We start from the raw sequence: 12,467 nt of genomic DNA, 5'->3' as shown, positions 1-12,467 counted from the left end.
ATGGCAGGGGTCAAAAGCCATGGGTTTTTTATCTTAGAGAACACCAGTGATCAGATAAGGAAAAATTATTTCTACTGTAGCTGTAAGTTTACACCAGGATTTTAGCCAGGGCTCCCTGGATCCTATGCCTATTGATTTAGGAATTGTTTAGAATAAGATTTAAAACAAAACCAACCAAACAAACAAACAAAAAAACCCAAACCACCAAACAAAAAAAAACAAAACCAACACTACCAGCATAAAAGTATTAATTGCTTTGGGAGCTCCCAAACTTAATTTTTGTAGTCCTAAGGGATGCCCTGCATGCAGGATATGGTCACCACTTGCCACTTTGGGAATGGTCTCCAAGAGCCTAAGGATTTGCAAACACTACAGCCAGGGATCAGAGGAGAACACACCCTGAGGGCGCCTGGGAGGACCCAGATCCGTGCTAACTGCTTGTAAGCCCTTTCTTCCCACTGCAGTGCTGAGTTATTGGTGCGATTCTAATGCACTCCATTAGGATTGCTGACTACATCTTCTAGGTATTTAATTAATCACTTAACAAAGGAAGCAACTTGACTAAGTCAGTAAACACAAACATTTTCCTGATTGCTCAGACAAGTTGCAGAATGAAAGAAAAAACTATGTGAGTTTAAGGTTGTTTTAAAATAAGAACAACTAAAATCACATGACTCATGAGAAAAATGAAGTTCAAGCCTCCCTTGGGCTAGGAATTTTGTGGAGCTATTTTTAAAGCAGTGATAGGAGCAGTGCTAAGCGGCAGGGTCTTGGGGTCATCACACACGTCCTCATGGTGCCCTAGTTTCATTCAATGTAACTTTGCCTTTATCACATGCCAGCTTTGTGCTCGGATAGTGGGTTGAAACACTAAACTCTGCACTGAAGTACCTCTGATCTTATAATTGATCCAAGGCTATGGAAAGCAGTCTGATAACCAAAGTGAAGACTGTTACAACATCAATACGCTGAGGAAGCTATCTAGCGCAGTTATTATAAAGCGTGCTTGTAAAAATTACCAGGACAGCATTAATTTGGTAGGATAAGTACCTTTGAGTAAATTGAGCCTGCAATCCTGCATAGACACTGCCAGTTATGGATTGACCAGAGGTACAGAAGAGCAGCAAGAGCTTTTTGCTTTTGCACTTATAGAAGAAAGTAGTCTTAATCTGATACCTTTTTCTCCAGAGAGGGTAGTACGTGCAAGTTAAAAATGAGAGCAAATGCCTCAGTGTTATTATATTTCAGGAAATATCATCTGCCAGTCTGACTGTGTCTGGCTGGCTCTGTGTTGCTGCAATGTGGGAAGCAGACTCAGGAATGGATTAAAGCACACACACTTATCCAACACCTTTGTTGGACATACCCCAGCTACTGCTTTGGTCAAAGCATGCACACTGTGATTAGAAAGATCTCAACTTTGGATATGTCCCACCCATGCCTGATCCATGCAGACTAGAAAGGGTAGAAAGGAGGCTGAAGCCTCCCTGAAAGGGAGCTTAGGATCCAACCTCCCAGAGAGCTCAGGCTGAGACGAGCCCATAGTTCATGTTACACGAGGACAGTCCAGGTGATGGACAAGCAAACTCTGAGAGGATTTTGAACTCACAACCAGGCAAGGACCGCTTCAGCTGCTGCTGCATCCTCTCCTCAAAGGTCCAGGTGGTGGATCCAAACACCCTCTCTGAGGCTGGGAGGCTGCGCAGGGTGGGCAATGAAGGATATTGCTGAGAGTTTTCCACTCAGCCTCTTTCAGTCTTGCCACAGTTTTTACAGGCTAGATTACAGATTTTGCATTATGTTTTGTTGTGGAAATCCAGAGAAGACAGGGATTTCTAGTGTGATGTCCTGTTGTTGTCAGGCATAACTTCCTGAAGAGACATTTTTTTCCTTTAGCTTATTTATTTATTTTCCTTCGAGTGCAGCCTAAACCCTCCCTTCCTGTTGGGAACAACAGCTGCAGCACACGGAATCAGCTTGCCAAGCCTGAACGACTGTGAAATATCATTTATCTTGGAGCAAGATAGTATCAAAGAGAACAACCGTGTGGGCCTGACTATGAATTCATTACATAGCTGTGCTTAGGAGGAGTAGGATAAGTTGCAGTATCAGAGGCAAAAGAGGTCCCACTTCTGAGCTAACACTCTTGGACCTGAAAGGACTGTCACATCTGAAAGTACTACCGAGACAAAAAGGGAATTTGGGTTTCCTCTCTTAGAAAACCACTGTGAACTTCCAAAGGTTGGAGATAGATAAAAAAGTATCCACCAGGGCTTGAAACCGATACTTCTTCTGTAGGTTAATGGGAACATGGTGGCCCCAGAAGAACAAGTAATTGGCTGATGAAAGCCACACAGCTGACACACACACTTCCCAGCATACCTGCATTATTCCACAGATCAGGTGGGTCCTGTATGAATGCCACAGCCCTTAGATAAAAAATGCTTTCAGCTACCCTTCTGCTATCTTCACCTTCTCTCCTTTTTGGGGGGCTTTTTTGCCAGAAGCAACCACTGTATTTAAAGTTTAGGAGGGAGTTCAGACAAGATAGAAATTAATGATTAATCATATATTTTCCTCACCACCACTCCACTCCACTCCCGTCTTTTGCTCTGGGTTCCTTTGGTGCCTCCTGTCCCCCAGGGGCAGTCGGCTGAGGGTTGGGGCAGGCAGAGAACATTGGGCTGCTTTTTGTTTTGCACCGCGGTCTCAGGCTCCTCCGGAAGCGTGCGGGGCTGCATGGAGTTGTCGTGCTCACTTCCTTTCTCAACTTCACATATTTCCCATTACTGATGAGTGGGAAAGGTCAGGGAGAATGTCTTTAATGGCCTGCTTGAGGGCAAGCAACAGCCATGGGAAATGGCGCTCTGATTTCCTGGGAATCCCAGTCTATTCAATAAGCAAAGAAAGAAGTCCTAAGAAAAGTGAAGATACCAAGGTGTTAAAGGGCACTTTCCCATGTGAGCTTGGTTCTGCCACAATTCTCTTATGTAAGCTTGGGTATAACTCTCCCAGCGATTTTGGTGATAGCAGAGTAGCCTTAATAAGAACGAAGAAGGCAGATGCAGGACGTGTTGCACAGATGCGAAGGGGTTAAGCACTAGGAGCTAACGGGGCTCTGTTTAGGGCAGCCCGCTTGGGTGTGTGTATGCCATTTTGAGTAGTCTGCCACAAAACTCCTGGGAAGGGTCTAGAGCACTGGCACTAACATAATGAAGGCATCAACACCTTCCGTCCCCCAGTTCAGCTGCAGCGGCTGATAAGTCTTTTCTCAACAGCAGTTCTGAAATTTCTCAGGGATCAGGATGATGAAAGATTTAAATGTAATAACTTCGCATGACAACAACTCTCATGCCCCAGGACAGAAAGCCCCAATTTTACCTGTGCACATTGTGCTTCAAATATAGAAGAAGAAGTAATAGATAACATGCCCATCAGTATTTTCATAGAGAAGCTGTCTGGTGTAAATCAAAGCTGTGCTATAGAGTTGAAGCCAGTGGAGCAACGTCAGGAGTTTTTGCTATTATTTTTCCCTCTTTGTTTTGTGCTTTGCTTTGCTCTGTCTATCACTAAATGTTCCAGGGCTCTCTACCATGAGCCCAGAGTGTGGAAAATGCTGACCAAAGTCATTTACTGTATCCGTGCTCACAAACAAGCTGTTATTTGTCATTGGCATGTAAATAAGTCACTGTTCTTTCCATCCTATAGCTGTTAAATAAATACTGTGAACCAAGTTCGCAGCATTGATTTCTTGTAGGAGGTCACTGAGATGATTTCACAGAAATATCCTGTGACAGTTTTGCAAAACAGGATGAGTCTCAGCCTGAATTTCATGACTCTGTTTTTTTCCACTTCCATTCCAACGGTTACTGTGTTTTTGCTGTCACAGGCCTGTGGTTAATTTATCCTGACTCAAAGGGACCAGGGAAATGGAAACTTTGTCCACTCTTCTTAGTGTCTGAGACATATGCATTATAAATTACTTGTATTTTGGTATGACCTAGAAGTCCTAGCCCATGTCAACCGCAGCCTGACTGTGTATGCACACTTACAACAACTACATACCGCTGATTGCAGTATAGCATGCAGATAGCCAAACAGATAGCTTTAAATGCTAGTAATATAAATGAGGGAGCTGGTAGCCTAGTCCAGGCTGAAAAACTTGCTGCAGAGTATGAGTACATTAACCCATGCAGACCAATAAATATATCCTATTTATAAACAATGCCTGCCTGCAGAGTAAAATAAAAATACCAAGACTGGGAGGAAGTCAGTTGTATCATCTTTATTCTACAGATGGCAAACTGAGGCAGAGATTAAAAGCTTTGCCCAAGGTGCCATAAGAAGCCTGTGTCGGAGCCAGGACTGGAGTTACCTGTGCCACAGCCACAGGTTCCTCCTTGTTCTGAGCACAGTGTAGATTCATGCTATACGCTGACGTAACTACTCTGAACCAGTAAATGTCATTATCAATTTTCACCTTTTAAAAGGACAGAATCAGTTACACTGTGAGTGTTAAGGATGTTGCTGGGCAATGAAAATTGAAAGCCCTACTTTTAATCTCACCCACTGATGATAGGCGTTTTGGGAATGGAGTCAGCAGCAAGTTTTGCACTTAAAAGAAATAATATCAACAGTGGTGGGTAGCGGTTTGGGAAGCGAATCAAATAGGTGTGTCTAGATTTGGCTAAGAATGAAAAGAGTGTTTTCTTTCTGCTGGTTGCTGGCTAGTAAAAGCAAAGGGGTGGAATACATCCAACTTGCAAAACTTGAATACAGTTACTGCTATCTGCAAATGGGTGCCCCTCCCCGCTCATGTGAGCTACACAGGCAAAAGAGAATGACACATGTGCTGTTTCCTTTTCCAGTTGTAAAGGGGTCAGGAGACAGGCAAGGAGAGCCCGAACAAGAGGAGCATTTTCCAGGGCTCTTCCAGCTGTTCTGTTCAATCCCGCCGTCGGTTCTGAGCAGGGAAGAGAGACTGTCAACACAAATAAGGCATTTTTCAAAGGCGTAAATTATGAGTTACCAAAACAATGCGACATCTCAGCCACGTGAGTACCCTTATCCCCCCCCTCCTTACAATAAGAGTGGATTTATCAGTCTGCCGCTTAAGGAAAAGATTGTCTAATGCGTTTCATATGAAAAAAAAAAAAAAAAAGAAAAGAAAAAAAGAAATCCGGAGACTAACCCTGAAGAAAAAAAGTTGTGATGAAACTGTTTTTCTCTTTTATTCTTTGTGTTTGTGTGCGCGCATGTGTGTGAAGAACTGAAACGGGCTCTTCAAACTCTGGCTCCTGAAAAGGACTGAGCAAAGTTAGTAATATTTCCGCCTAAACCCTGGCTTAGAAAAGTTTCATTTGAGTGTTTTTCCCTCCCCCTGCCTTCAGGAATGAAAATATGGAGCATTTCGAAAGCGTACTGACGCTTTTCTAAGATATTAATGGTGCTGCCCAACTTGTGTTTAGAGTCTCAAGCTGTCTGTGTGTAATACGAGACGCAAGCCACAAACTGACAGTCTATATTTAAAGCCACAATGCGTTTCTGCTCCTGGAAATTTAGAAACATGGGTTTAAGGACAAGCAAATTAGTTCCTCAGCAAGAAAGGGTACGGGAGGGCAAGTCCTCTGGTGGCGTAACTCTGCATATTTCAGTAAATTTGAAAAGAGAGAATTTGGCCCGAACAGTCAAGTGAGCACAGAGGCTCAGCTGCAACATGGTAGCGTTCATTCTGGGACAGTATTAAAAAGAAAGCGGAGGGGAAGGGGATGGATTCTGATTTGATAAGCTGAGAAAAGTCAATGGGAAAACTCCGAGTTTTCAGTGCTGCAATAGCTCCATATCTCTTTTATGGCTTTAGTATAAGCTTTCCTGTTTTAATTCAAGACAGTAGTTTTGTAACATTTTTAATAAACAAACTGCCAATAGCAGAATTGTTTATCATACCAAGGTATCAATAATGAAGGCAGAAAGTATAGACAGCACTGCTGGGTGCTGCCTGCAGTTCAGGATTTCATCCAGAGATTGCTGTAAGAATATTTGTTCTGTATGGATGTTGACACTGACGATGTTTCCCAAGCTTTGAATGAGGCAGGGTGATCCAGCAGAAATGACACAGTGAGCAGCATCTCTGGAATCCCGACCAGAAATTTCTATTTACCCTTTAGTCATTTTTGCAAGTTCTAACCAACAAGAAAAATTAGATGCTAGCTTATATTATATTATATTTATTATATTATATTATTCTATTCAGCAGTTTGGAATATTATAGCTTGTTTTCTATTTTTTCTGTTACAGCTTGGTTTCTATTACTGATAGGAAAGAAACATGCAAGCTAATTCAGGATTCTGAGAGTTTGAGTTTGGAAAAGCTTGATAAATTACTGACATTGGTGCTCTCCAAGCATGTGCAGGAGGGTAGTTGTGACTCCTTGAGGTGCATTTTTCTCATTGTGCAATATCAACAAGGGTCCAAACACAGCTTTGTATCTTTAGTGACAGGCTTGGCCAGGTATCAAGTCCGGGACCAGCTCTACAGTCCTGAATACATTACGAATCACTTCTCCAACAGACCCAGGCTGTCAGAGGACCCCACAGAAGGCCCTAGGGTGGATTTGGATGAGCAGTTAGGACCCCGTGGGGCCTTTGTCTGTACATAATGAAAAAAGGCTGATGCATCAGGTTGTCTTGTTTTTTTGCAAAATCTAGGCAGGAATTCTCAGCTTGAATAATTTTAAGATCATATGATTGCCAGTGAAAATAAATGGCTTGCAATCTAGCTAGAAGAAGTATTCTGACTGAAAAATAATGACTATCTATTCTTTATTTGCCCTCATAATTTCCCTTAGTGATTCAGACAGGATGTTCCTGTATTTTGTTTCAGTCTGTCTTTGGTTTCTTTTTTTTTAAATTATGTGGATCAAATTTACAGATTAATAACAAAATTAAATCAGAGGGAAGTCTGATAGTACTATATTCCTGTATATTGCAAGTTTGGTGCATTGTTTTTATAATGGTTGAGGTTTGGGGAGAAGGTCTTGGGGAAAAGGATCTTGTTTCTTAGTAAAATCCCAGCAATTTTTGCAAGAAACAAGATGTTGAAAGATCAGTGTATTGACAGGCACTGCACAGCATGGACAGCAGATGTTTGCCAGAGAAGCAGAGTAATTGAGAAAACAAATTTGTTTCGTAACCATAGTGAAAATCTTTGAAATGGGTGTGAAAATGCATAAAGAATCAGCAAAAACTTTTGACTATACTGAACATATTAATTCTTTGCTGAGTACCTGCAGGTGAGACCACAGAGCAGCTGCCTACTGATGTAAACTGAACAGTGTTAAGTTACTTAATTGCTCATGTTCTTTGCTTATCTCCTTGTATTCGCTCGCGGCTGATAAGGAATTTTTATTCATTCTATAAATACAGTATGATCCTGACAATCCAGGTGGGATCAGACTACTGTTTCAGATTTAAAATATTCAACTCTGTGAACCCTGCAAATGTATTCTGCCTCTATACAGGGATGCCACACCATCTAACCTTGGGCACTTCCCATGCCCAGCTCAGATATCCCAATGCTTTGAGTGGGCTCTCTGTATACTCAACAGAGAGGCAAAGGAGCCAGTAATTCAGCCTGTTGATGTTAGGCAGTGTGTGTATATTTACTCCATAGTTCATTGTTAATGGACATTTGTGTGTGGCTGGAATAAAATGGAATACCCAAGTGAAGAAGTCTGCTACGAAGTCAAAAATAAAGTTGGGCTTGAATTTCGTTGGCTTGGATCCAACACAATACTGTGCTGTGAATGTATTTCCAGTTTCTTTTTTTTTTCCTTCTTCTTCTTCTTATGATATAAAAGGGGCCTAGGCTGACTGCAGGAATGTGAACTTCCTGATTTTTAAATGCACCACTTTTAAATGCATCATCTTTTGGTGATGCATTTGCTTCCTCCCATCTCTGCTCAGATGCACAGGCAGTAGCTGCCTGATGTTACTAAATCTGAGGAATTCCACAGGTTTGGCAATCTCTGTTCAGACTGCAGCTTTTGCTTTCTTCCTTTTAGACTGCAGTGACCCAGTTCCAAGGCAATGGGACAGCTCAAATGAGGTGAAGGACTCATGCAAATAAACGTCACAGGGTTGAAGGTTCAGTCTGGGGAGGCAGTGATCTATGCAAAGCCATCTTTGGGGGTCAAAGTGTTCATCCCATCGGAGAAGGTGCTCTGCACCTCACAGGATTTAATCGGTACTTAGCATGCTGGGAATGTTTTATTTGAGGCCTCCTGTACTCCAAATACCAGCTGCCAAAGGAATTAGTGGTTAAGGAGAGCAGTTTGCAGAGGCTCCTCTTCCTCATCACCTACCAGCAGATAAGGTCTTCCTTCTGGGTGGGTAGGGAAGCAGCGCGGTCTGCGCTGCGTGGAAGAATTGGCCCAAAAGGAAACCAGGAGGCAAGACCGGACCCCAGGCCGTGCCCCAGCTGCAGAGAGAGGGAGAGGGTCAGGAACAGGGCAAAGCAAAGCAAGCCTTGGGAGCTGTATGCTTCCCACCCGCGTTGCCAGCTGTAGTTCAGCAGTAGCCCAGGTGCAAGCCCTGCGCTCGGGGGAGCACACCCTGGGGCTGCCTCCATCCTGCGAGCGGGAGATCTCGGCTCCGTCGTGCCCAGCTTCTCCACCTGCCGCAACGACAGCTACGGCTTCTGGCAAAAAGAGTCCAGTGTGTGTGGGCTGTCCCCTCCAGAGAGGCTGAGAGCTTGGCAAATGTGGCCCCCGATAAAGGCAAACTGACTTACAGTTGTGAATGGCGAGTCTGGTTCTGAGAACAGCCTTGCCCTATCTTTAACTCATTATGAGAAATATTTGGGGGCTGCAGACTGGCCCTTTAAATGTTCCTGGAGCAATACCACTTATCTTTCACACAGGGCCTGTGAAAAGCCGCAAATGATCCCCGTAGACTTTTAATCATGTTATTCACTGCCTTGGCAATAGATTTGATTTCATAGCCCTTAATCAACAGAAGCACTTGTCTGTGACAGTAACTAATAAACAAAAATGGACGCTATTGATTATGAAAATTTTGGTCTTCACTGGTAAACCTGTGAGTGTTTATAAGCAAGAAAACCTATAGATTATAATAACCTCTCATTTTTAGCACAGAAGTCTCAAAACGTGTCCCACAAGCATTTATGTAAATTGAATGCCTCTGCTTGTATATTTGTCCCCTACCACTGTGCGTATGAATTGAAAAATTTGGCTTTATACCCCAGGGCTCTCCCCAACACCCTTATTGCCTGAGATGTTGATGTGAAACTCTGCAAATTAAAAGGCTCAGAATGTACCTGAAATTCCAGTAATTAACAGCAGAAATGTTGGCAAACTGCTAAGCTGGAGGGAATGGGGGAGATGTCCACCCAAATAGGAGTCTGCTTTTTTAAAATACACAGTTCTAAGCATTTCTGGGCACTGCTTTTCACAAAAAAAAAAAAGGGGGGGCGGGGGGGGAAAAGCCAATGATTTACACAGTAGATGTTAAAAATTCAGGTTATGACTGGTTATGTGCTTAAGCCTATTAGTATTACAGAATTGTACGGTGTCTGCATCTCATTGCTGATACTGCTGCACCTTTCTTTCTAGGCTCTTGTGGAATATACCCTGTATCCATCACTGTTCAAATGACTGAGTCCAATCAGCAAAGCCTTTTGTGAAACAGGCTTTCAGGACTGCATTCTCTAATGAAAGTCTGTTTGTGTGTCTGCTCTGTGGAGTGCCTGTCTCTATTGTTGGAGAGGGATTAGTATTCCTATAGCAGAGAGAAATTCAAGCCAACAGCAGGATCTGATTGTGCTAGGTGCTGTACAGGCACCCTTTCTTCAAAAGGCTGGTAGACCACATAGAGAGGACAGATTACAGGTAGGAGAGAAATGACTGCTTTCCAGGGGCACTGCTGGAGAGGCAGCTTTTGACTATGGGAAGGCATTTATAGCAGCCAGGAGGTAGGAGTTAGTATTGATTCCAGTAGATCCACTGGGGCAACAGCTCTTTGCTTCCCACTCTCTAATTTTGTAATGCATGCTTAGGAAAAAAACATAGCTCAGAAATCATTTAGCAATTGGCTTATTGGCTTCCCACAGGGAGATCAAAAATCTTTTAAACACGGCGTTTGGCACTGGTGGGATCTTTGTTTACATTTTTTTTGTTTCACGTCCAAGTTGTGATAGGAAATGCTTGAAAAATTGGGGGACACCCAGATGCCACAGTGACAAGAGTACATGAACACCTGAGCTGGGCAAGTATGTGGACAGCTGGCAGACTGCTTTTTACTTACTTCTGAAAGACTTAAGTTTCTAAGTCAAATGAATTTGACAGTGTTACCCCAGTAATGAGTTGATGAAAAATTCACCAGCTGCTAAGCATTCTGAAAAACTACTTGGCCAATGAAGAAAACTGGCACTTGGAGAAATCAGGTTTGGTTTGCCAACAATTTATGAACACGAATAGAGAAAAGGACTGTCTTCTCTAGATAATTTATTTGTAACCCATAACTCAACTGCATCAAGTAACGATACTGCAACGTTATAACAACAGACATGCAGCTCATAATTTGTAGCTGAAATAAGACCTGTACTCCTCCGTTTCTCCAAGAGTCAGCATGATCTAATTCACACCAGATTCCTATCTCTTCAGTGTTAGCATGGAAATCAAATGCACTGTCTGTGCTATGCTGCTCCCTTATTGCAGATGTACCTTGCACGTGTAGTTTCACCAATGAGACATCTGGCTAAGTGATTTTCCTCTTAATTAATCTTCTCATCTGCAAAGGAGGCCAGTTTCTCATATCTTCTTCTCTTCTGACATATGTTTCACCACAGGGTTCTTCCTGATGAAGCAGAAAACTTCGCTTAAAATCTCAATGGGTTAAACTTGTTCTACTGCATTGAAGTTTTAAAGTGATTTTTTTTCTCCTTCCCTCTGCCTCTCTTTTTCATCTTAGAAAAAAAAAAAAAATAATCAGTTATTTCATGAGGGTCTGCCTCTTTCTTCTTCAGATAAGCCCTGAAATAGAGTTAAGCTTTTTATCAGTAAGTTGCAGGGGGGCCTTTGAACACACCCTGAGACAGCTCCATGTTATCATGAGTGATAAATGCCTATTTTACTGGGGACTGCATGTTTAAAATGTGTAGTTTTATGAGGCGGTCCACATTATAAAGAGCATGTGTGACAAGGTCACAGCAATGCAGAATCAGACATCAAGTCTTTACATATGTGTGGGTGTTTAAATTTGCAAACAGAGACTATCTTAGTAAGATCAAAAATGGATTTAAATTCTTTATATATGTACATATATACACACACAGAGTGTTTGTATATATAATATACTGTATAACTGTATGCATATATAATATACCATATATCTGTATGCATACATATACACAGACATACTTATATATATACACACACACCACACTTTTCGCTACTTAAATGCCTTTTCACTAGTCAGACTTCTGGATATGGAGAGGTTTATTTCCCTGACCACATCTCTATTCACAGACCAATACCCACAAGCTCATGTTTCCCTTATTATATGATAGATAACTTCAAAAGTAGGAGAAAAAATGACTAGATTTTTGAAGGCTTAGCAGAGGCATAAACTTAGTAACAAGAAAGAAAGCAAGAGGATGGTTTGGGCTACATATGAGAAGTTGGAAAACATTACAAAATACCCTTTTTATATGATATAGTAAAACATTAGCAAAACGGCCTTATGCAAGCTATCCTTTGCAGATGCCAGATTCAGGTGTCTCTGCTGACTCTATAAACAGTCAGAGCCTAGAAGCTTGCCATGGTATAGACACTGAATCACTCCATGTTTTAAATTTAAGCATCTACAGTATTTGCCTGAATCCATCTTGGAGACTATTACAGGATCGATGTCTACATAAGCAAAGATCTAGAGAAAAGCAATGATAATGGCTTAAGAAACAAGGAGGAAGCAGATGTTCCATATGTATCAAGCTACTTAAAAGGGGAGAACCCAGATGAGGAAAAGACCAAGTCTGCGCTCTTCTTCAGGCAGTGAATGGTGCAAGTTTAAACCTCAAGCAGGCAGGAGATTTGGTCAGGTTTATGTTCCTTTAGTAGCTCATCTGTGCTGGGAGAATTTGGTAGTTGCATCTTCAGGACAGTTTTCTAGAAAAACTGATTATTTTGGCATATTCATGCTGAAATAAAAGTTATTCTTTAAAAAATAACTACCCTCCTTTGGAAACAGAATACTTATTCAAGAATCAATTCAATCATATTGTGTAATTCTGTGTCTACCTCAAACAGTTACGGAAAAATTAATTTATACTGGAATGACCTTCATAGAATTGTTACTCCAGGTTAACCTGATCCTTTTGTGTAGGCAAATTTGTTCTCTGTATACAAGAAAAATAAGCTTGTTTCTTTGAAAAAGCATTCTTGCTAAGAC

At 41.9% G+C, this 12,467-nt stretch overlaps 1 protein-coding gene across 1 annotated transcript in view; it reads left to right on the top strand.

The window, feature by feature from the left end:
* Positions 1-4,875: 4,875 nt before the first annotated feature.
* The window catches only part of GYPC (glycophorin C (Gerbich blood group)), a 30,266-nt gene continuing 22,674 nt past the window's right edge, over positions 4,876-12,467 (top strand). Inside the window, exon 1 of the mRNA XM_010568554.1 lies at positions 4,876-5,054. Coding sequence (XP_010566856.1) covers positions 5,021-5,054 — 34 coding nt within the window. The 5' untranslated portion in view covers positions 4,876-5,020. The remainder of the gene's footprint in view (positions 5,055-12,467) is intronic.

Source organism: Haliaeetus leucocephalus, unplaced genomic scaffold (genome assembly GCF_000737465.1).
Source record: "Haliaeetus leucocephalus isolate CR32 unplaced genomic scaffold, Haliaeetus_leucocephalus-4.0 Scaffold1, whole genome shotgun sequence".
NCBI lineage: Eukaryota > Metazoa > Chordata > Aves > Accipitriformes > Accipitridae > Haliaeetus > Haliaeetus leucocephalus.
Note: the sequence above shows the minus strand (reverse complement) of the source record. Positions and strands in the feature narration are given on the sequence as shown.